Consider the following 25179-nt stretch of genomic DNA (forward strand, 5'->3'; position numbering starts at 1 on the left):
TGTCCTCAGTGACAGTGGTGATGGAGATGATGACAATGTCCTCAGTGACAGTGGTGATGGAGATGATGACAATGTCCTCAGTTACAGTGGTGATGGAGATGATGACAATGTCCTCAGTGACAGTGGTGATGGAGATGATGGCCCTGTCCTCAGTGACAGTGGTGATGGAGATGATGATGATGTCCTCAGTGACAGTGGTGATGGAGATGACGGTGATGTCCATTTATTGGGCATTTACTGTGGCCTCTCAGTGTGTGAAATGCCCGAAGTGCACTAATTTTCTCACTGATACACAAGTCTACGAGCTACACGTTATCATTTCCATTTTAGGGTTGAGGAGACGAAACCGTAAGGAGGTTGAGTAACAACAAAGCACTACCGGTCGTTGTCAGAACCGTATCCAAACCGATTGTGAGCTGGGCAGCCAAGTCCCAGCCTAGACGTGCCGTACACCACAGAGATGCTTACCTAGCTCAAGCCTCAGGACAGAGAACGCTTTTGCTCTGAAAAATAATGAGATTACTCTTTGCCTTCTGATGACCTCCGGAGACCAGGGCCCATCAGGGACTCTGTCATGTGGGTGACTGTGTGTGTCTGTGTGTGTGTCCCTTTCTCCTCTAAACTAAATTAGAATGTGATCATTAAAGAGGAGGGGAAAAAAAAGAAAAAATATGAAAATAAAAATAATTCCAAATATCACTCCGACATAGACACTATTAACATTTGGTGTATCTCTTTCCAATCTTTTTTCTCTTTCTGTGTTGTGTTTAGCAATTTCAAAGTAATGTACATATAATTAAATGCATCTTGCTTCTTTCATTGTAGTAGTACCAATAAAAGTAGCATTTTCCGTGGATTATTTCCTTACCTCTGGAGAGGTGGCTCCTATTTCCCTTTTTCATTGATGAGAGGAACTTGAACCTAAAAAAGGATATACAATTCACCCAAGATCACTTTCAGGATTTTTATTTTAACTTTGCTCTAACCATGATCAGTTTTCCATTTTATTGAAATTCCTTAAGAACATTATTATTATGGCTGAATGTCATATTGATATATCTATCCCCAATTTGGGGACGTTTAGGTTCAGGAAGCCTATGTTGGTCTGTACAGGTCACAGACCTAGAAATACCCTGGTTCAGATGCCTGGAGCTTAGAAATGGTGGCTCTTGGCAAGTTACTTAAAGTCTTCAATTCTCACCTTCTCACTGTAACACTGGAATTCTAAAACCTACACAATGGAGTGCGGGGAGGGTGGGGAGGTGTTATAATGTTAAAAAAAGACGATCTGCGTCAAGTGTAGCATGGCGTATTTCCTTCTTCCCATGTGCTAACCGTAGCCGTGTCATGTTCTGCCGGGTTGTTTCCTAACTGCGTGATAAAATTGGTAAGCAAATTCCCACAGATGTTTTTGCTTCATTTTGGATCTATATGTCGAGGAGAGTTGAGCTGCTAGTTCTTTTTTTTTTTTTTTCTTTTAAGATTTTATTTATTTATTTGACAGAGAAAGATCACAAGCAGATGGAGAGGCAGGCAGAGAGAGAGAGAGGGAAGCAGGTTCCCTGCTGAGCAGAGAGCCCAATGCCGGGCTCGATCCCAGGACCCTGAGATCCTGACCTGAGCCGAAGGCAGCGGCTTAACCCACTGAGCCACCCAGGTGCCCGGAGCTGCTGGTTCTTAAGGCCTGTCACGGAAGTCTCTTCCAGGCAGACCACAGACATTCCTGCAAGAGCGGATGCGTGTCCGCCTCACCTCAAGGATGCCGACATTGTGTATCAGTGTTTATGAGTTTTTTTTTTTTCAACTTTGAAAGATTAAAAAAGAAATAGACCTTCTTAATCTGCTTTCTTTGATTACTGGTAAAGTTGAGTACTTTTCTCCAGAGGTTTATTAGCCATTCCTATTTCCTCTTCCATGAACCGACCTCTCTGCCTTTGAGGGGAAGAGGGAGTTTCCAAGGGCTCCTGGAGAAAAGAAGGCCTGGGGGCAGGAGCTGCGGGAGCGGGGCTGGGGGGAATGAAGAGCCTCCCGGGAACCGCCAGAGGACCCCTGAGTTCCTAAACCTGAGTGGGGCTTTCTGTAATCTACATTCCTTGGCTACCTTCTTATTTGTTCTGTTAAATAGTTGGGATTTTTGAGAGGGGCTCTTCCCATTCCGCTCAAGCCCGTGCTCATCGTTCTTCCTGGGTAGACGAGCAGCGTGCTGTTCAGTGTGGGGGTGGGGTTTTTTTTTTTTTTTTTTTTTTTTTTTTGGCTCCGGAGTCCCATTGGTTCGCGGTGCATTGCTGTAGATCTTGCCTGAGTCTTTTACGATTCCTGCCACCCAGCCAGGAGCTGTGACGGCTCTGCAACCTTCCTGGATTTAAATCTGTCGCTCGCGTTCTCCTCGTGGTCTTACAGAGCAGCAGAGCCCGTCCATACTGATGTCTTCATATCATTCTCTCCTTCCCGGATTTATAGAGTAAAATAAACCCTCTGCCATAGAAATGCTTATTGATTACTGAAGTACATAATAAAGCCTAAGAATAAAGTAGGACCAAGTAATGGGTCCCGTTCCTGGCGGATGACTGTAAACCCTGGCCTAGGAGGCTCCCTTTTAATTAGGCGTCCAAATAGTAGGCAGTGAATGATAGAAACCAGACAAAAAGAGTACGTACTGTGTGATTCCATTTATATATAACTCTAGAAAACATACAAACTAAGCTGTAGTGACAGAAAGCAGATCCGCGGCGGGGACAGGGAGGGGTGAGGGGGATCAACAAAGGAGCAAGGGAGCGACTTCGGAGGGCTGGGGAGGCGCTTCCTGTCTCGGTGGGGGTGACGGTTTCGTGGGTGTGTACCTGTGGACAGACGCGTCGGACGCGCATTTTAAACATGACCGGTATAGTCTTGTCAGGGACAGCTCAAGAAAGCCATTAAAGCCACTTGGAATAAGAAGTAAGCAGTATAAAGAGACAACCCGTGGCTCATTTTGTGCTAGAAAAGTTGTTCTCTTTTCTTAGGAAGCTCTATTTTAAGGAATATTTAGGAGGACTTGTGAGACTCCGTTTCGCCTTCACATTTGGATAAATGGGGGTTTCAGAAGACCGAATGGCGCCATCAAAACTAAAATCAGACGGCCTGACAGAGGCAAGAGAGAGCCCTGTTCTCTCTGGATCCCTTCTCCTTCCGTATATCCAAACCTTAAAGATGGCTTTTTATATACTACTTTTGGTAAAATAAAAGAATCTGGGGGCTCTAGAAAGCATCATTAGTTCTCTTCTCCCCCGGCTCTTTCTGCCGTTTTACCGCCCAACCCCCCACCCGGGAAGGGGTTCTCTAAAGAAGGAAGGGAAAGGGGTCCAGAAGGTCCAGAAGGTGAGCGGTCTGAAAGGGGCAGCCCCTGCACACGGAGAGATGTTTGTTTCCCTTGCATTTTCACTCTCCATTTTTGACCCAGTGGGAAACGCTTTACAACGTCGCCATGCCCTGGTGCTCTGATGGCCTCTGTCACAGGGGTGGTGTGACAAAGGCCAGGAGACAAAGCACAGGAGGCCAAAGACGGGGCCTGCCTGCCGAGGCGCTGGTCCATTTCTCTCTCGAACGTTGTTTCTCTTCTCCGGCCTCACGGGGCGTCACTCAGGGAGACTGAAGCTGGAATTCGTACAACCCCTTTTCAGTCCCCTTGATTTTAATCAAAAATACACAATTATTCTCTTCCTCCAAATAGAGAAACTCAATCCCCATTTTAAATTCAATTATTGTAATTGCAGCATTCAGAAAAATAGCACATTCATTTTCTAATAAGAGATTGTGGGTACCAAATTACTGCATATAGTATGTCAAAACAGGAAACTTGAGACTGGCAGACGAGTGGGTGTTCTTATCTTGGCGATTTGTGCTTTCTTGCCGACAATTTATAGTAATCCTACCCTTCCTTGTTTATGATTTATAAGATAGGCTTTCAAGCCATCCTAAAATCCAGGCTGTTGTTAGGTACAATTTAATTTGAAATTCCAGTTATGAAGATGATGGATTCTAAAGCGGGGCAGGAGTGAAGTGCCTGGTAGGGGAAGGGGAAAAAAATCCGTTTCTGGGTCGTCTGGAACGGGAGGCCACTTTGTCTTTGGACCTTCTGGAACAGTCCTCTCACATTTGCAACTCAAGTCGTCTCGGGCCGTATTTCTGTTCCTTTGGCTATGCCTTTTGCTCTCTTGCATTTTTAAACCAAAACAACAGGTCTGATGGGCGGGTGGTTGCTAATGGGACCGTGACATTCCAGCAACGTGAGAGCCCCGTGCTGTCTTCCCTCTTCAAGTCCGTGGTCGCTTCAGTTGGCTTGAAGTGAGTCAAATGTAAAGAAGAAAGATTTTAGGATTTTGAGTCTCCTGAGTTTCTTAAGAGAATAACTTAAAATTGCATTTCTTCGGGTGTACGGTGTTAGTTTCTTCGGAGTTTCTTTTACCTTGAAATTAATTCTGTGTCTTTCTCGTACACACATTCAGACACCCATACTGTCAGACACTAACGTCTCCGTTCCGTCAACCACTGGACCTTTCTCGACCCCCTCAATTACACAGTTTCCGTGACACCTGCCCTCAGATGGTTTGCTAATGGGATTTACGACGTCATTTTTGCACATGTATGTACGGAGCACCTTTCAGGCATCAGATTTCGGAAGAACAGATTAGAAGTAAATGCTGACCAATGGTGTTGAAGAGGCAGAGAAGTCAGAGAAAGCCTTCATGCCTACGGGACACAGGAGGCCTTCCCGAGTGGGATACAAGTCGTCTGGCCCGTTTGTTGGGTGTGCCTACCAAGGGCCCGGCATTTGAGTTAAACTCCCTCCACCAGTCTCGTGTGGGTGATTACCAACGCTAATGCTCCCAGAAGCGTCTGCCTCCTCCCAAGGTTACTCCGATGGCAGGTCTCGTTAGATAAGTCCTTAAGTCGGCCTCATGTATATATAAATTCTGGGCCAAGGGCTATCCAGCTAGCCCCGAGCCCTGAGTGCTTGGAATCCCTGGACAGATTTCAGGACGGCCGGCTTCCTAGCTGCACCGATAATCCCCGGACATTTGAGATGCCCCGTCTGTCTAGTCATTCATTTTGCCGGTTTGAATTTGAGGGAACATCTTGCTAATATCAAAACCCACAAGACCTCACTAGACCCTGCATAGTCGACAAGTCTGACTCAACTCCCATATCTGGGCATTTTACTTCCGTTTCTGTGCACGGGTACCTGGCTGCTCTTTGACCGAAGAACAAATCCAGGTTGTATCCACACAGAAACAGGTGCCTCAGGAACCTGAAGGAGCACTTAGAAAATTAAATTGTGAGGAGACTCACCTTGTGGGTGTAGCCGTACCTCATGGGACCGCCCTTCCCTTCGTGGTGCCTCACACACCCCTTGTTTCGCACGTACTGAATTGAAGGTCTGGGGCAACCCGGAATTAAGCAATTCTGTTGGTGCCATTTTTCCAACACCGCTTGCTCAGTTCATCTCTTTGTCACGTTTTGGGGATTCTCGTGGTATTTCAGACTCGTTCCTTTTTATTGTATTTGCAATGGTGATCTGTAATCAGCAGTCTTCGATGTCACTGTTGTAATTGTTTTGGGGTGCCCTGAACTGTGCCCCCACCAGGCGGTAGGCTCACCAGGTAAAGGTTGTGTGTGTTCCGACTGCTGCACTGCCTGGCCGTTCCCCCAGCTCCCTCTCCTGGGGCCTCCCTATTCTCTGAGACCCAGTGATTTTGAAATCGGGCCAGCTGATAACCCTACAGTGACCTCTGAGTGGCCAAGAAAGAGCCACAAGTGTCTCCCTTTAAATCAAAAGCTGCAGATGATTGAGCTTAGTGAAGAAAGCTCGTTTAAAGCCAAGACAGGCCGAAAGCAAGGCCTCTTGCACCAAACACTTAGTCAAGTTGTGAATGCAAAGGAAAAGTTTTAGAAGGAAATTAAAAGTGTTATCTAATGAACACGAATAAGGTTGAAGCAGCCTTATTGCTGACATAGAGAAAATTTGAAGGGTCTGGATAGAAGATCAAACCAGCCACGGCATTCCCTTAAGCCAGAGCCCAATCTGGTGCAAGGCCCTCCCTTGTTTGATCCAGCAAAGGCCGGGAGAGGTGAGGAAGCGGCAGAAGCACGGTTTAAAGCCAGTAGGGATTGATTTAGGAAAGAAGCCACCTTCCTAACATCAAAGTGCAAAACTCGAAGCTGCGAGTGACCCAGGAGATCTAGCTAAGATCGTCAATGAAGAAGTTGCGAGTGACCCAGGAGATCCAGCTAAGACCATCAATGAAGAAGCCGCAAGGGATCCAGAAGATCTAGCTAGGATCGTCCATGAAGAAGCTGCGAGTGACCCAGATCTAGCTAAGATCGTCAATGAAGAAGCCGCAAGGGATCCAGAAGATCTAGCTAAGATCGTCAATGAAGGGGGCTGCATCAAACAGTAGACCTTCATGTAGATGAGACAGTCTTCTTTTGCAAGAAGATGCCCTTGAAGACTTGCATAGCTAGGGAGGAGACGTCAATGCCTGGCTTCAAAGCTTCAGAGGGCTCATACAACTGGTGACTTTAAGTGGAAGCCAGCGTGAGTGTACCATTATGAAAATCTTAGGGCCCTTCAGAATTGTGCTTAAACTACTCTGCCTGGGCTCTATAAATGGACATGAAGCGTACGTAACGGCATGTCTGTTGACAAATGGTTTACTGAATATTTTAAGCCCACTGTTGAGACATACTCCTCAGAAAATAAGAATCCTTTCTTTCTTTTTCTTTTTTAAGATTTTATTTATTTACTTGACAAAGAGAGAGATCACAAGTAGGCAGAGAAACAGGCAGAGAGAGAGGAGGAAGCAGGCCCCCCACTGAGCAGAGAGCCCGATGCGGGGCTCGATCCCAGGACCCTGAGATCATGACCTGAGCCAAAGGCAGAGGCTCAACCCACAGAGCCACCCAGGCACCCCTCCTTTCAAAATATGACTGCTCATTGACAATATACCTGGTCACCCAAGAGCTCTGATGGTGACGTAGAATGAGATTAATGTGATTTTCATACCTGTGAACACAACATCCATTCTGCAGCCTGAGGGTCAAGGCGTCCTTTCAACTTTCGAATCCCATCACTTAAGAAGTACATTTCATCAGGCCGTAGCTGCCATAGGTAGTGATTTCTCTGATGGATCTGGGCAGCATAAATGGAAAACACTCTGGAAAGGCTTCACCATACTCAATGGCATTAAATACATTTGTGATTTATAGGAAGAAGTCAAATATCGACACTGAGGGGAGTTTGGAAGAAGTTGATTCCAGTGCGCATGGATAACTTTGACAGATTCAACACTTCAGGGGAGGCAGTCAGCGCAGGGGTGCTAGAGCAAGAGAACTGGAGTTAGAACGGAGCCTGAAGATGGGGCTGCATCGCTACCATCTCGTGCTTCCTCTGCATGAGCAAAAGAAGGTGGTTTTTGAAGTGGGATCTGCTCCTGGTGAAGATGCTATGAAGACTGTTGCAATGGCAACAAAGGACGTAGAAAATGACATAAATGTAGTTGGTAAAGCAGCAGACGGGTTTGAGAAGATTGGCTCCAATTCTAAAAGAAGTTCTCCTGCGGGTGAAATGCTATCAGACAGCATCACGTGCCACAGAGAAGTCGTTCATGATGGGGAAGGTCAATCGATGTGGCCAACTTCATTGCCACCTTATTTTAAGAAATGGCCACAGCCACCCCACGGTTCAGCACCAACCACCCTGATCAGTGCGCTGCTTGGCCACACGGAGGCAAGACCCCCGACCAGCAAGAAGAAGACTCACCGAAATCTCAGATGATGGTTCACATTTTTTCACAATAAAGTATTTATTAACTAAGGTGCGTACGTTGGGGGTTTTTAGACATGGTGCTGTTGCACACTTAATAGACTACAGTGTCGTGTAAACATAACTTTTATACGCGCTGGGAAACCAAAAATTTCATTCGACTCACTTTATTTCGATACTCATTTTATTGCAGCAGGCTAGAACCCAGCCTGCGCCATCTCCCAAGGCATGCGTGTGTTTTATCAGTGAAATGAAACCGTTTGTTATTCTACTTCGGGAGGGAATGATAGTTTGTTTCTGTTTCTGCTTCTTTGTTTGGGCTGTTGTTTCTCCTTCTGTCCAGTGTAGTAGTGAGTCTTCAAACACCTCCCAAGCAGAAATTCTTACAGGATGTGATTTCCCGTCTGGCAATAAAATCATAAAGAAATTAAACCCAACATTTAAATAACGGCCCTTGCCTCATCTCCGTGTGTGATATAGCATTTCTTTCATGAAAGAGTTGGACAGAGCAAAGCTCTTAGTATTTCTTTCTGGCTGCTTTCACATGCTTCAACTCATTTCATTCTAACAAAAATCCCATGTATGTACCCTTCCCGTTTGCTGGCTGGAAAAGAAGGAAGGTGGCCTCCAGGATATTGTGTGTCTTTGCCAAGACTGCATGGCTGCTAAGTTAAAGGGATCAGAATTTGAACCTAGGTCAGCCTCAGATTTCATGAGCTCTTTCCTGAGCCAGGTACTGTGCTAAGTTGTCCTCCGAAGGTAAAGCTGTCTGGCGTGGGGTAGAAATGGGGCTGGCTGCCTGCATTCGCTGCCTCTTTTCGGTTTCCGCCTGCCTCTACCCATGCCAAGCAATTAATCAGAAAGATGTTTTTCAAGTAGTCTCTTTGCACAGGGCATGAGCGAGCGACAGGGCTGTATTGTGCGTGCTGAGAACACGAGCTGAGGAGGACAGACGGGGTTCAAGTAGTGCCTGTGCCATCAGAAGCCTTCACTCCTCCTCTTGAAAACACAAGGGTCTTAACACCTCCCTCCCTGGGCTGTTGTCAGAACATTCTTTTTAAATGACTGATGGCTGTCGGCTGGCTATTGTAGGGGAGAAGAGGGTTCGAGAGAGGGTTCCTGTGCAGGATGCCTACCCGGAAAGGGCCGCGTGGCAGAGATAAGATGTGACACCCACGTCGGGAACCAGGCTCTTCCAAAGTAGAGGGCTCAGAGCTGCTGGGCTGTCACGGGCCCTCCTCCCTCTCCTGTGCTCCCCGCGGCGAGGAATTGAATCTTGTAGGTGCTACTTAGCACGGAGAGCAGGAGCTGTATCCCGCACCCCACAACGTTAGGGGCTGGAAGGGTGTGCAGCAGCGTCATTACCGGGGAAGAGGAACTCCGAGTCACAGGCACTTTAAGAAAGATGCTTTGACTTTGAGTGTTGGAGAAAATAGAACAATTACCTACTGAAGGCAAAGTGGATGAAAAAACGTCTCTGTTCAAACCGCCCGATCATTTAATCTGCACAGATTCATCGTGCCTTCCCGAAGGTGGTTCAGTCCAGACTGTCTGTTCCTTTCCCAGGCTAGGGCACACGGCGATCGCCCGAGGGTCCCCACGAAAGACAAATTTCCAGCTCCAAGAGGAGACGCCTCTGAGGGCTTGTCCTTCAGACATATGCAATGAGGAGGAGGGCGAGGGGGGAGGGTCCGTAAATCATCAGATCAGTGTTGGGGTCCTTAAGACAGCCCCAGGCCCTGTGAGGCTTCCAGGGACAACCAGAGTGCTGTCGAGGAGCTCACCACCTGCCAGGGGAGCAAGACTTAGAGATGCGAAATCAATGAAGAATTAATTGTGTTCTATTGGAACCTTAGCCAGGTCGCTTTCCTGCTCCTCGCAGCATCTTCTTAAGAAAAAAAGAGATACTCCGTCTTTGTTGAAGAATGAATGAATGCCTGCTTTCTGACATCTGCAGAGCGCCTCCTACAGATGACGCATGGGTCTGCACCTTTTTTTTTTTTTTTAAGATTCTATTTATTTATTTATTTATTTGACAGAGATCACAAGCAGGCAGAGAGGCAGGCAGAGAGAGAAGAGGAAGCAGGTTCCCTGCTGTGCAGAGAGCCCGATGCAGGGCTTGATCCCAGGACCCTGAGATCATGACCTGAGCGGAAGGCAGAGGCTTAACCCACTGAGCCACCCAGGCACCCTGGTTCTGCACTTTTTAATGTCATATATATACACACACACACATATACACAATAATTTTATATATATAATAAATAATTTTATAAATATATATTTTAATATAAATTGAATATATGTATATATACGTTTACATTATATGTTATATATTATGTATATAAATATACATAGTATGTATGTATATATAAAATTACATATTATATATATAAAATTACTGCATTTTATACATATACATAATTATTGTGTTATCTATGTGTGTTTTATCGTTGTATGTTTATGAACATGAATGCTCCCAACAGCCCTGGGAGGTAGGTGCCTGTCAGCAGCCCCATTTGGTCTCAAATTAAACCGAGGGGCAGAAAGGTCCATTTCGTTGCCTGAGACCCTCCAGATCGTAAGGAGCAGAACCAAGATTTGAACCCAGGCAAGCCGATCCCACAGGTCAATGTGAGAGAGCAGATGGGCTTTGCAAGAGCCCGTTGCCATTTTTGGTTCGGACCGAGCGCCACCAGGCTGTGTTATCTGCCTCTGGCTGTGGCTTTCCCGAGGCTTGGAGCTGCCTTCCCCTTCCCAGCACCTGGACCGGTGCAGACCACCCCGTGCACGTCCCACCTTCCCGGGCCCTGGCCCCGCCGGGTCTCTCGTTTGTGGTCCGTCATATGGAGCACATTTCCAGACGAGGACGGTTGCTGCGCCTTGAGGACATGCGCACGGCTCGCCCTCACCTGTCAAGCATGATCTTGTATTTTACCAGGCCCATTATGAACGCAATCTTTCTGTCGAAAATTTGCATACCTCCTTTCTTGAAAAGTAATGACAGCAATTTCTTTCCCTGCGCTCACTTTCTGAGTGTCTCATTTAACGGCACCTGTGAAACCGACAGGCGCAGAGATGAGAAGTGAAAGGGAGCAGTTGATTAAATCATCATCAAGCCGGGCCTCAGAAAGTCAATTCTGCTTGCCGTCTGCAATGATATCCTTTTATCTTAAAGTAATGAGCTATGGCACTTTTGCATCGGGTAATGCGATAAGTTCTATTAGCATGTTCCATTTGCCTCACAAGCAAGGGCAAGTCATTTTAGCTCGCTCGTATCGCCGCAATCAAAGCAATTGGCTTCCCAGGCAGAGAAGAAAGGGGAAAAGGCTCAGGGTGATTTCTATGGATCACAACACAGCGGAAAAAATAGACTCTTGTATTATTTTAACCCGTAACATGCTTTTCCTTCTTACTCATCAGCAGATTTGGGTTTTATTAGCTCGCACGGGACTCGGAAAAGAACCAAGGTTTGGTTGAAGCAAACCCAGGGGGCCCAGGCCCCACCCAATGGAACAAGCAGCGGTGAGCTGGAAAGGGAAAGCCGTAGCGTTCCGGGGGGTCGCAGACGGAATGCCGCCGGGAAGGTCTCCCTGGCCATAATCATACGGTGGTCTCGTAATAAACTCTTGCTGCACGCCATCTTCAAAGTCGTCTGTAATCGGTCCCCAGGAAGGTAGGGATTAATGCTATTGATGACTTAGAATCAGTAAGTCAATGACAGAGAGGCAGAAGATCTGTTGCTTAAGCTTCCAAGAGATCATTTACAAATCACCGGGCCCTGGAGTGTCAGTTTCACCTTTGGACGAGAAACTCATTTTTCTCATTTTGGCAACCACTGAGGCTTGCGGGCTCTGGGTTTTAAGTAAATTTCATCTTTGGGGTTTATGTATGTTTATACTTGGCAAAGTGTGATTTCCTTTCTTCTAAGGGGGGGAAAAAAAGCTGAACTCCAAAGATTTGTGAAATATCCACTTCTTCCACTTCCAAAAGCCCAGCAATATTTTAATGAGCTGAGTGGAAATTTACAGCATACAGATTGTTTTATGAAATATACCTGGATTTGAAAGTGACAAGAATGGGGAAAAAATGTTGAAAAGTCATCTGTGACCTTTAGAACTTCATTTTTGGACAACTGGATTTCCGGCGATGTATTTGTACTGCTAATGGGTGGTCAGAAGGAGCCTAGCACATAGTAGACACTTTTTAAAGTTATTTGTTGAATGGAAGTGTGTGATCATCTGAGAGACCCCGGAGGAGAAGAAGAAGTGTTCTGTTAGCCCCTCAGATCGCGTTGGCTGTTTGAGCCCTGGCCAATTCAAGCTGAGAACTTGCAAAAGTGCCAGGTTCTAAGAGCTCCCCATAGGAATAATAGGTCACCAGTACAGAATTCCAGAAGCTTCTGAAGATTTGCTCTGCTTTCTGCCTCCCGAACAGCTGAAGATAGGTAGACCTTATATTATTTCCTAATGCACTCGTTTTGTGACCGTCAGAAGCTTTACTCTCCTCTCTTAAACGACTGTTTGGCAAACAAATCTTTCGATCACGCTTTTGCCCTTTTAGAGCTATTTTGTTTGCTCGGGCATCGTTCCTGCTGAGGTGGAAGGGAAGAGAGCCAATGGCATCGTGTTACCATCAGTAAGAGCACCGCACACCATTTTCAGGATTAAAAGATCCCTTTTATGTCAAGGTTCCCAATAGCTTTGAATTTCACTGCGAGCCCAAAGCCAATGTGAGCTCGGTGTAAACAGTGTGAAACGGGGGCTTTGTGGGGTGACAGAAGACAGACAGCATCAGAGCTGCCATATGTGGACACAAAATGGCACCACGTTCTCGCGCGTGCGAGGAATTGGGCAGACGGGAAGGTGGTGGCGGACATGCTTCCCGTCACTGTGCCGCTCCCTTGCTTCTTTAAATAAGAAAATAAGTGTCATGTTTTCTCTAGGTGGCTTCTCCTGAAATTGCTTTTAGGTGAGGGATGTCTTTACAGTCGCAGATAAACCGCCGGCCCCAAAGGGAAATCGATTTGTTTTGTCACTGGCAAAGTTAAATTGTACTTGATGTTAGACGTTGTAGTTTACAAGTTGGGGTTCTCCCTCATTTTGCTCTGATTTCCTTTAGGCAGAAAGAAGAATAAAATAACTTTGTTCAGTGATGGCGTGCAGCCCTGACATCTTTGGTGGCAGTGATAAATGGATTTGAGATACAAAATAACTGTTCCCGCAAGGTCCATTGAGCAGAATAGAGAGCGATGCCCTCCTCAATGTCATTGTCGGTGATCTATTCAATGATTGCCACTTTCTGCTTAAGAATGCATTCCATCACGAGGTACCTGGAATCCCATTGTTCCTTCGTCCGAATGAGGCGGAGAGGTGTCGCCCACCCTGACGCCTTTCGATTTGGAGCCGAGTCTTAGAACAAGATACTGAGATTCCCAAAGGGAAATGAGAAATGCTAGCTTTCGAGGAATACACCTAAAATCGTCATCGTGTCTTGTCTGGGCCTTTTAACGGAAGGCATTTCTCCCTGGGCCCCAGCGCCAGGCTCTGCTAATGATTTTGACCCTGCCCCCTGTGCTCCAGCCTCCGCCGCACGATATGAAGCCGTTGACTTAGGCGTGGTTTCCCACACCTTCTTTCTTTGCAATTACTTGCTTTTTCAGAATCCCAGTTTGCTTATGTTACCTGGAATCAACCACGGGTGTGAGGAATTCTGCAGAGGAACAAGGTGGATTTGTCAATACCATCGAGCACCTTCCACCTTCCCTATCCCAAGGCACTGACTGCCCTGATCTGCCCAGAGCTTCCTCTCTAGTGGCGATGGCTCTCGTGGCAGACAATGAAAATACAGTATTTTGTAAGGGACGGAGACAGAAGCAGTTAATTCTAAGACGAGTACTGTAGTTGTAAGAAATCCTAATTCTAAGAAAAGCATTGGATAATTCACAGAGCAAACTGCATTTGTGAGGGTAGAATTCCAGGCAGAGGGAATTGATGAGCACAAAGATAGTAGGTCCCGGGCGTGTGAGCGAGTGTGCCCGCGTGTGGCGAGGGCGAGGGGTGTGTGAAGGTAGCGCTACTCGAAGTGGAGCTGCAGACAGAGGCCGCGCCATGGGCCCTCTCGCTCAACTGTCTGCTGCGAGATTGGCGTGGCCGCTGAGAACAAAGCGTTTGGAAACTTTTATAGCAATTTAGTGGAGTAATTTTGTATCTCTTAAACATAATAACACATATTTTTTATGTCTTTGCTTTTCTTTTTCATTTTCGTAGCAATTTATTTTTTATTATATCTTACAGAAGCATCAGTCTATGATGTTTGGGAAATTAAAGGAAACAAAACAAAAACAAATGGTCCTTCGCCACAGAGAGCTTGAGAGGCCCTGTGCTGGAGGAGCGTTGGGACGTGGGTGACAGGCCCTGTGCTGGAGGAGCGTTGGGACGTGGGGACGTCACGGGAAGCGCTTTCACGGCCGTGGGAAGTGTCCTAATGACCGAAGGGAAACTGAGGAGATCCGCCCTGGTCAGGAAGGGCTTGGGCGAGAAGACGGGGAGACCAGGGTCCCTGAAAGCAGGCCTTGGCCTCTTGTCATGAGAAAACAAAAGGCTGAGGGGAGCCGTGGCCGTGGTGGTGGAGGCGGGACACATTCAGGAAGCAGACCAGTCACATGGTGAGAGAAGGTGGGTCCGTCGAGAACGGAGCCAAGGGCGGCCACAAGACTCCCCGCGGAGACTGACCGCTGGTGGCGTCCCCATGGCCCCGCGGGAGAGGGGCAGGCATGGGGGAAGCGGAAGACCGCGGGTCCGGATTTAGGCGGACGCCCGCTCGAGTCTGTTTGCAGGGCTTCGGGAAGGGGGCGCAGCCAACCAGACCTACGTTGATGACCCGTAGGGTGGACGGTGCGCCCTGACTCTGCCACACGTTGTCGGAGTCGTTCACGCGTGCTGGCTTGTTTTCTTCTGACCGTCCTCGGAGGGCAGCGCCGTGGTTACCCACATTTTACAGATCAGTAAACTGAGATGCGGAGAACTGAGGCAGTCCTCCCCGAGTCACGCCGCGGGCAGGCCGTGGGCATGGGCTTGTGTAGGTCGACATCAACATGGTAGATGGGATGAAGGCGGTCTCTCAAGGCTGCCCTGGGAGTCACGGGAAACAGGAGGACGGCAGTTTCAACTCTGGGGAGACGGTGACATGAAGGGGTATGCAGAGGAGGAGGGGCCGTGAGAAGGTACTAGGGAAGGGGGCATTGGTGAATGTGTATGAGGGGAACCTTCCAGAACGTTCAGTCAAGACGATCGCGATAACAGCACTGGGGAGTTTTCTTACCTGATTAGTTACGATCCATATAGTGGATTACAGCACAGGTGTTATATATTTATATATATATATATTTTTTTCTATGTTATATATTTCTTTTTGTTTCTTTTTTTTTAATTTAACTTTATTTTTTCAATGTTCCAAGATTCATTGTTTATGCATCACACCCAGTGCCTTTTTTTTTTTTTTTTAAATGATGTGACAGCAAATTTCGGTCATTAAACAAAATATTTGACACATTATGTGAAAACAGAGTAGGTTAAATACAGTAGAAATTTATTTTCTTTTCTTAAAATGTGTGTGAGGACAGAGGAAACACTGTAGGGAATTCTACAGGTGTACTGCTATTTTCCTAGGCTCATGGGTGACTTCTAAAAATATCTTCAATAAATATACACTAATTTTTTTAAAAGATTTTATTTATTTATTTGACAGGCAGAGATCACAAGTAGGCAGAGAGGCAGGCAGAGAGAGAGGGGGAAGCAGGCTCCTGCTGAGCAGAGACCCCCAATGCGGGGCTTGATCCCAGGACCCTGGGATCGTGACCTGAGCCCAAGGCAGAGGCCTTAACCCACTGAGCCACCCAGGCGCCCCAAATATACACTAATTTTTAAAAGGAGAAAATATTGGGTGGGTACGTGGGGGGAGGGGTTGACGCATTTAAAGGGTGGGCAGGAAGCACTAAAGGAAGCAGTTGGCCCCAGAATCTCCCTTCTGATGTGTGAACCCAGAGGAGACAGAACTGAAGGTGGTGTTGGGGAGATGGCTTCCCATGCCGGCCGTACTGTGCTCCAGCACTAACCTGTTTCTGAATCGGGCTTTTGAGGCGTATGGCTTGGATTTCCTGCTCCTCTTTCCCTCTCTTGTCTGTGCTGGGTTTGGGTCACGTATTTGTCTGAAGACGCGGCGACCAGGGATTTTTCCTGCCTGGCCTGGAAGGCCTACTTGTTCCTTTTCATTTCTTGCTTTGGAAATGGAGGGAGATGTTTTCAGTGTCTCACAAAGGCCTTTGAAATCCGGTCCTGGGGAGTACCCTGCTGCCTCAAGTTGGTCGTGAGCCTGCAACCTGTGTGCTGGGACACCAGTGCGGGACCCTGGCGTCAGCGTGCTTACAACGGTCCCATCAGCGCTGATGGGACCCCGATTGTGCCTTCGATGCCGCACAATCTTGGCCTCGTGCAGAACGGAGGCCTGAGTCGGGACGTGGCTCGCGGGGAACCCTGTGAACTGGAGCTGGCATCTGGGGACCGGGGAGCAGACACTTCTTCCTTTGACCTTGCAAGACCTAGAACCATTTGGCCTAAAATCCACAACGTGCGGAGCTCAGGGCGTGAAAGCCGCGCAGTGTATTAAATGTGAATTTAGACCCTGACTTCTGCCTGCACCGACTCCATAAAACAGCCCCTTTTTCAGAAAGCCGGCCTGTAAACGGCTGCCAGCGAGGCAGAAAGACTCCTTAGGACCGTGGCTGGCTTTCCGTCTGGGGTTGTCAACAAACCCCCTTTATGAGTGGCGCGGACCTCTTGCATGTGTCGAGCTTCTGGCTTTTACGGAGCATGTTGGGAGCCAGGCTAGGCGAGCGTTAGGCGCTGTTTGCGGAGTGCGTTTATTGCCTTTGCATAATTTATGAGCTGGAGGGGTTGACCATCATTCGTCTCTGCCAGGGGCTGGCACTCGAGGCTCCGGAGAGCAGAGCTGTAAATTGGATGGTTCGCTCCTGCTGAGCCCACGGCAGAGTCCTCGGGTCAGTATGGGAATTTAATACCAGAAATGGAACTGTTTTCTCAGCGCACCATGTGGGCCCCTGCGCAGCAGAGCCTGTTTTGGCAGACTCTGCGACTGGCCTCGTCGAGGAGCTGTCACTCACCCGGCATGTCGTGTGGGGAGCTGGAGCATTTTTAATCGGCTTGGCACCCGTGCTGCTTCCATAATGGACACCAGTAGGTCTCAGTTCTTCACCATATGCTTAACTCTGGAGACAAGGTGCTTCTGGGTATATCAGTAATTACTTGATGTGGAATTAAGTGGACCTTGAAATTAGAACTGGACTGTTGGAAAGCAGAAGGCTTAACACTCTGATACAAATAACCATTCCCGGGGACATACTGCTGTTAGGATCGGTGGGGGGCGTGGACAGCGGTGGCCCTTTCCCAGCCTGCCCACTCCTTCGACCCCCGGCACACCAGTCCTTGGGGACGTGGGCAAGGGCTGGGCCACAGCCCTCAGCTGTCACTGATTACCTCACAAGGCGGCTGTGAACATCTGGGGAGATGAACCCGCCTGGCAAAAACACACTTCTCCCCCCACACCCCACCCTCTTCTGAATCATGCTTTGTCACTCTTGAAAATGTGCCCAGAACTTAGGAACCTCAAAGAAGCCCTAATTAAAGGCAAGGGTGGGGGTGGGAATCACACAATGAGGAGAAGAGAACTTCATCTCTGGTGTTCTGGGCCTTCAAAGTCTTCATCTCACCTCTTGATTTATTATAATAGAGAAGTCGCTCGTCAGACAGAAGTAAGCTTAGACCATCTGAGTTTGGAAGCCTGGTCGAACACGAGTCAGTCGTACTTGGTAGAAGCTTGGTCGCTGAAACTCTGATCGCCCTATGGCATGGAGGGGCCAGTATAGACAGTAGAAAGTGTTAGAACCTACTAGTCTATGAGTTTGTGATGTGAGTTCCCAAATACTCAAAGTGCAGAGAGGGTAAGCTGGAAAGAGGAAATCGTCCCCCAGTCATGTCTTGTAACAGCAAGATGTCCATTCGGATGGAGTTGTCGTTACTCGCATTTGGGAGCGCTCGAACAGTGGTTTAAATGATAAGGTAACTCATTTTTATCTGAACAAAAGTGTCCAGAGGCAGGCCGCTCTTAGGTTGGTTCAGATGTCTCCATTGGGCCACCGCCATCTTGTTTTTGTACTTTTGTACTTTCGGCTGCCTCATTTTCGCAAGGTGGCTGCCGCAGATCTGGACATCACATCCTCCTACAACCATGTTCAAAGGCAAGAGACAAGTGCTTCCTGCTTGTCTTCTTTTTTTGAGGAGAGAAAAAATTTTCAGAGCCCTCAGCAGACATCTCCTCAAGTCTAAGCCAGGAGTGTGTCTTGCGGCCTCCCTTGGCTGCCAGGAATGTTGGAAAAGAGAGCCTACCTGGCTTTCTTCAGTCTCAAAATGTCGGGAGAAGGGGTTTGTAAATAACTGTGGGTATCCAGTCAGTCGTGGCTATTGTAGAAGTGAATTCATTTTCTGTTTCTGTTTGTAGCTGCACCAACTCCCGTGTCCAGGTGGCCACACTAAAAACCTTGGCATCGTCCTAGACTCATCCCTCTTCCTTGTTCCTCATGTCCATGTGTCACCACGTCCTATCGGTTCCACCTTCAGAAGTGCCGGGCCATCTGTTCCTCCCTTTTTTCAATCATGCGTCACGCTGGTTTTGACAGTGTCGTCACGGTTGCCGGACCGGCCACCCATGACCCGTGTCTTCCCCCACAGCGCGTGGTCTGTCCTTCTGTGCCCCGTGGGGAGAGTCGTCCTGATGGACTGTGGCTCTCACCACACCACACCTCTGTGCGGCGTTTGTGTTCTAGCTTTCTCTCTACTGCTAACCTGAAAGCGGCTCTAGGGCCAGTCCCGTGTCTCGATGGAACATCTGTCCGCGTAGCAGTGCCTGTCAAGGACTGCTCGTCTACAGACAAATACGTTGACCTGCTGTGCATTCGCTCCGACAAAACACATCCCCCTTTTTAAGATCCGACGGATAACGAACACTGTTGGTTTAAAAAAGAAAATGTGGTTTTTATCATTTCCCTTTCACATCTAATGAGTTAACTCATTCTCTGGTTATTCCAGACTTAGCTCACCGGTTGGAATTCGGGATCTGTTAGGTATGATGCAAGTCTGCAGCCTTAACACGTACTTCTTTGCCCATATTACTGATTTACTTCCCTGACCTCCTCTTGTCCTTGGTATGTTTTCTGTAGAGAACATTCCCTCTTTCTTCTGGGCCTTAGGAAAGGCAGCCACCACAGCTGGTGAACTCTGCCCATTATCTCTTCCCTTCAGGGTCCACGTGAGAAAATGCAGCACCCAGAGGTTTTCCTCTTTTTCTGGGTAAAAGCACCAGGAGAGACATAACCTTTCACGTTAGCTGGAGGCAGAAGGTCTCCTTCTGAAGGTATCAACTGACCCTGAATCCCACTGAATGATCCTAATTCCCCTCAGTCCTGCGGCTGGATTGGTTTCTCAGTGGGCACCCCCGTCCCGTGTTCTGGGGTGCCCACCGTTGAGATCAGGCACCTTGCTGGACCGTGTCCACGGGCCGCCAGCAGAACCGCGGAGTGCAGGCGTGGACGAGGCCAGCGCAGCCGCTTCTCCGAACTTCGTTTCTCATTCGGTTTACGAGTGTTAGAGCGGAAGAAGCTCTGTACAACTCAGCTAACGTTTCCTAATTCCTTTATTTGTCTTTATTTTTTTCTGTATCAGAAAACAAGAATCTGCTCAATGTTTCCACTAACCCTTATTCTCTTTCTTTCTTTTCAGTGTGACAGCGACAGTGACCAGGAAGAGAAGGTAAGACCCCCCGCACCCCCCGCCCCACCATCGTGGGCGCAGTCGAGCACCGTGGTTCCCGCACCCAGTCCCAGGGTGGTGGGATGCCGGCTCCACACTGACCACAGCTTTTCTGCTCTGCAAGACCCGTTGCGTTGACACAGCGACGTTGCCTGTGATAAGAAATAACGTATTTACTTTGTGAGGTCCATTTTTCTTTTTTTTAAGTGCCCATTAAGATTGGGTATATGTAACATCAAGTGTTCACTTTAGAGATTTTTGAAAGAGGAAGCTATTTTGATAACCATCTGAGTTTTCCTTTTTAATCCTTGACCGGACGAGTAAACGTGCTAGTCTGCACTGATAATGTCATTTCTCCATTTCTTTTACTGGGCTCCCTGCTTCTTCCTGCTTTTCTATACATCGTGGCCTTCTTGATAGAAATACGAATGGTGTGTTTTGGGGCCTGTCGTCATGGGGTGAGGGGGCTCTCCTCGTCCGGGAGACGGCCAGGTGGGCGGGGGTTCTTCCTGCAGGGCCGTGCGAGGCTGATGGCCGCCAGGCTCTGTGTATCCAGGCCACATGGAGCTTTCAGAAGATCGGATCACGACCCGGTATAGTGAACTTTTCCGTGCCTGAAGCAAAGGGATGGTTTGCTCTTTCCTTCTAGCCGTGCCAGCCCCCAACCGGACGGCTTCCTCATTTTAGTCTTCCTTCCGTATTTCAGAAAGCGTTCCCTGAGCTCCACGGTTTCCGTACTGCCTGGCATCGGAAGGAAGGGCCCCGTAACCCCCCGCCGGTTTCTGGGTCTGTCCTGCGTCTCGCTGGGTTTCTCGAGCCCCAGCCTCCGCCTTTCGCGCCCCGTTCGCTCGTGGGTTTTACTCAGAACCGGGCCGCCCGTGTTTGGTCGCGTCTTCCCGCCCAGGCCTGCAATTCCCCCTCCTCTGCTTCCGGCCTCCGAGAGATCCGAGGGCTCCTGTTCCGTCCTGTCGTTAATTTGAATTCAGCACATGTAGCCTGTTATAAAATGCGAGACATCATCATTGGAGCAGGTCAAGCATATTCAGATGGAGACAAATGGTGCTTATTTGATTTCCTTAAAATCAGGAAATGAAAAAAGTGCTCTCTGGAGAAATCATGTTCTGCCTGACTTGGATGATAGACCAATGCATGTCCCCTAGATAAGAACAGGCTCTCGCCTTGAGGTTTTTATCTCTGAAGGACGGCCCGGACTGTCAGCTAGCTGACATGTGCATTATCTGTGTCATTTTAAACAAAGTGACCTATGGAAGGGTGCGCTGTGCTGTGACATGGTAATGGGCTGTTGGATGACAGTGAAAGTACACACTGCAGAGGGGCTGCAGAGGGGCTGGGGATTATTCTTTTGTTTAACTGACAAGTAGGCGCTTCCTTCCTGCAGCCCCCCGGAGGCTGAGCTCCCCGTGAGGGGGTCCCCGGAGCCTCGGGCACCCGGCGTGCTGTGGGCGCTGGAGGCCGTTGGGCAGCAGTGGAGCCCGGGGTCTGAGGCGTGCTGCAGCCGGCTAGGCCCGTTCCCCACGGCGGCCTTCCCATCGTCCCGTCGGGCGGCCCGGCCACCCAGGGAGGGACCCGTACTTCCTCGCCGATCCAGGAGATCTTTTAAAGGTGGTATTTGATCTCACCTTCCAAGCTGGTGGCACTCCTCCGAGGGGATGAGCCTTCTTCAGGGTTTCACGTCCAAAAGGATGTGCTTTTGGAAAAGGCAGCGCGAATTCCTGAAGCGCCAGCCGTGGGCGAAGGCGGTGAGGTGGTCTGGTGGTGTATTGCGCGCGGGTGTGTCCGCATCAGCCGTCTCGACCTTGAATGCACAGCTGAGTCACCGGGGCGGTGGGGGGACCTGCAACCCCTGATGCCTGGGCCTCATCCGTGCCCAGTTACCTCGAGCCGCGGCAGGTGTCCAGCGCCGCCTGTCGGGATCATCGCCTGACTCTGGCGATTCCAGAGTCACCGGAGCCGTCTGTGGTTTTCAGAGTGCTCTGGGGGCCCGGGCGTTTCCTGTAGCCAGCCACCCCTCCCCGGGTCCTGAAGGCCGGCGTCCTCACGGCCCTGGGTTCCCGCTCAGAGCGAAGGAAGCGGCAGAGCCTCTGCGCAGACGGCTGGCGGTGGGAAGGAAGCCAGGGCCGCACCGCTCAGAGCCGGGGGCACCTGGGGAGGCCACAAAGGAGAGAAAAGAGATTGTACAGCGGGCACACGAGCCGGGCGCCGGCCAGCGAGGGGAGAGTGCAGTCCGGCCCGGTGGCCCGTGGTGTTCCCGCAGGCCTTCCTCCGCCCCTGGAGCTGCCGCTCAGCCGCACTCCCATCACCCGTCCCTGCCCTGCCCCCCGGTCTCCCTCCAGAGGGCTCCCAGCAGGAGCAATCAAGACTGTAATTGCAGCCGTGCCTGCTTGGCTCTGGCACAGTTAAGACTGTCAGGCTTCCCCTTTTGGACTGAGATCGTCTGCTGTTTATCACCGACGTTCACACCATCCGCCCAGACTTCTGCCGCGCGCCGGGGCCCGGGCCGCTGTCAGCCTCTTCTGTGCCAGAGCCTCTCGCCCAGGCCCCCTCTGAGCCCCACAGCCAACTGGGGCTGCTTTCATGCGCTGCTCAGAGGATCGGAATTGCTAATGGGGGAAGAGATGCCACTCGGTGTCCTGGGACCCCTTCGACAGCCTCACCAGGGATGCTGTTGGAGGCAAGAGTGAGACTTGTAGGGACCCGCTGGGATTTCTCTCCGGAAGACCTGTCATTCTCTTACTCCACGGGGATCTGCTGCACTGGCGGGCTAAAATTAGGGCACTGTATTTCGCACAGCTGACTGAATTAAGATAAACTCTGCTTTCCTCTGATACGAAGTTGTAATTTATAAAATGATACCCTTACTAATTAATGTGGAAGTGACTGGGAGAGGGGCGAAGAAGACAGGGCTCTCCGTGCCTGCGGGAGACGCACGTGTGTGTGGCAAAGGCCCTGAGGAGACACGGAGCAGGGTGCCTCTCGCCACCCCCCTCCCGCCGCGCGGGCACACGTCGCATTAGTGGCAGAGAACCCGGAGGACTTTGCGAAGGCAGGCGATGGCGTGGGGGCTGGAGACGGCTCCGGACGCCCCGAAGCGTCTTCGGTGTGGGGACAGTCTTTCCTGCACTTGGGGTGAAGAAAGGAAGAAGCTCTTTGCCCCGTAATCGCCCAAATGAAGCAGTTAGTTGCCTCCCACTCAAAGTGCGTTGCTGTCGAGAGAACAGAGAGACCACGTGCAGGTTTCCACGTATTTGGTCCACGTTTTCTCCAGTTTCCTCTCTTCCCCTCCCCGGCAGCAGACCCCCTTGCTAAGAAACACTCCCTATCTGGTTATGACGTCGATGTAGAGATTGAAAGCGATTCTCCCTCCGTCCCCCCAGTTCCTGGTCACTGTGTGGCCACAGGACAAAGCTGGTCGGAAGGTGTCTTGCCCGGTGGTCACGCACGCGGGCCTCCGGGTCTGAAGGCTCTGGCCTGGCTCTGCTCTCCCACTTCGCGGCAGCGGACAAGCCTCAGTGCTCCTGTCTGCCGAATGGGATACCAGCAGCCCCGCCGCAGTTGTGTGACCATTAAACCAAGACGCTGGGCTCAGCTTCTGGTCCGTAGTCGGTGAGCGTAAATGTTAGCTCTCCTGCCGCTTACTCGGGGTGCGTGAGACTCGCTTGGGAAATGAGGAAGGCTACCCTCCTCTTCAGAGAGCTCACGACCCACCCGAGGTGCCAGAGGATGGGGGGTGGGGTGGGGCGTGTGTTTTTCACTCAAACCTGAGGCTCGGCCCTCATCCCCAAGGGCGTGTCCTGTTACAGACTGAATGGAAGTGTGGGGAAATCTGGAAGGGTCCCCGTACAGTGATTTTTAAACTCCTTCTCCCAAATAGCAGGCTTTCCTCTGGCCACAGCCCGGAGCCCAGAGCAAGCGAGCTGTCCTGCAGGGTCGGATGGCGGTTCGGTAGACTGTGGGCCTGGTACTCTGCCGGGCTCTGTCAGTTCCCGACACCCATCCTGGGAGAGAGGGACCGGTGCAGTGCCTCCGGGGTGGACCCGTGAACAGGATTCCTGATGGTACTTTCCTCTGTCTGGGCTTTTAACACCCGGAGAGGGTCACCTGGTCCCCGTGACTTGCTCCCAAGAGATCGGGACAGCCCGGGACCCCGATTGTCTACAGCAGCTCCCTGCACTGCTCCCACCTCCCCTCCCCCGCCCCGTCCCCGGCGTGCACACACTTTTTGCTGCATCCTCATTTTTTGATTCATGATGAAATGTGTTGTGTTTGATCATTCTGTGTTCACTTGCGTGGGAAGGGGGCAGCTGCTAAGAAAAGCAGCGAGAAAATCAGCGGCGGCTTCTGTTCCTAACTCCACACAAACCACATGCCTCACTTGGCTTCTGAGGGGCTCCGAAGCTGCGAGATGTCGAGCTGCAGACTGGGCATGTGGCTTGTGCTTGTAGCGGAGGAGTCCAGCCTCGACTGGCTGCGATTCACACTTGGTAAAGATTGTGCCTCCTCAGCAACGTTCCAGAAGGAAGCTCAGAAGGCCCTCGTTGCTGTAGAACCTCCGTTCAGTGCTCGGGTTTGAAACAGGACCTGCTCTGAGCAGGAGACAGTGAGAGACACTGTCCTGTCTTGCAGCTGGAAACAAGAATCTTCGCCCACCCCCCCCACCCCCTTCCAGTTTCATAGCAGCAAAGCAAACCGCCACCCCCAGAAGAAGGGCAGGGACCCGCACTCTCACCTTTTATCCCCGCACTTAGCATAGCGTCTGGCACAAACTGGGCGATCAGTCGTGTTCATTCTTCTCGCTCAGTGGGCATTTCCTTTCCTGGATATCCATCTCCAGATGGAGGGTGAGTGGAACCGTTCAGAAAACGGACGCCCGGACTTGAGTGTGCTTTGTGTCAATCCCGGGGTTTAGTTCCCGGACTCGAGCGGGTAAGTGCTCTCGTCTTCCAATTTCTGGATTTCCTTTACAATTTTATTTTCTCCTGAGATGCTCCTAAGCCATTTATAAATTTGCTAGGTTATCTGGGCAGTTTCTACAATTTTTGGCCGAGTTTCAAGAGCTTTCTATTTGGGGCACGTGATTTCCTTCATGCCCGTCCACTCGGCTGCTTCTTGCCCCTCTGCGCTTTTGCCCAGGTCAAAATGACATTTTCTTGTTCTTCGAACAATCATCGTGTGTCTGGCTGATTTAATCCCGTCATACCCATCCAGAATTCCTGTTCAGATCACGCTGGGATTAAATTTCTACTGCAGATTATTTGAAATCCGGACCCTCGTGAAGTTCCTCTTTTTCGTATCATAGAGTTGTCGCGCGGAACCAGAAATTGCTTCCCTGACAATGTGTTCGTAGCATATCTGCCCATTACTATCATGCCATATGCCTGAAAAAGAGAGGTTATAAATATACAGATTTTTTAATTAAATATAAATCAGTAAAAGGAATACTCAGGACTTACTGGAAATTGGTCAGACACCGTCAGC

General features: G+C 49.7%; 1 protein-coding gene across 4 annotated transcripts in view; it reads left to right on the top strand.

Moving 5' to 3' along the window:
• AUTS2 (activator of transcription and developmental regulator AUTS2) overlaps positions 1-25179 on the top strand; it is a 1069563-nt gene that overhangs the window by 750548 nt on the left and 293836 nt on the right. For all 4 annotated transcript variants that reach the window (XM_059414736.1, XM_059414738.1, XM_059414737.1 and 1 more), the window contains one exon: positions 19654-19683. In XM_059414736.1, the coding sequence (XP_059270719.1) occupies positions 19654-19683 (30 nt within the window). The remainder of the gene's footprint in view (positions 1-19653; positions 19684-25179) is intronic.

This window comes from Mustela nigripes, chromosome 11, assembly GCF_022355385.1.
Source record: "Mustela nigripes isolate SB6536 chromosome 11, MUSNIG.SB6536, whole genome shotgun sequence".
In the NCBI taxonomy this organism is placed as follows: domain Eukaryota; kingdom Metazoa; phylum Chordata; class Mammalia; order Carnivora; family Mustelidae; genus Mustela; species Mustela nigripes.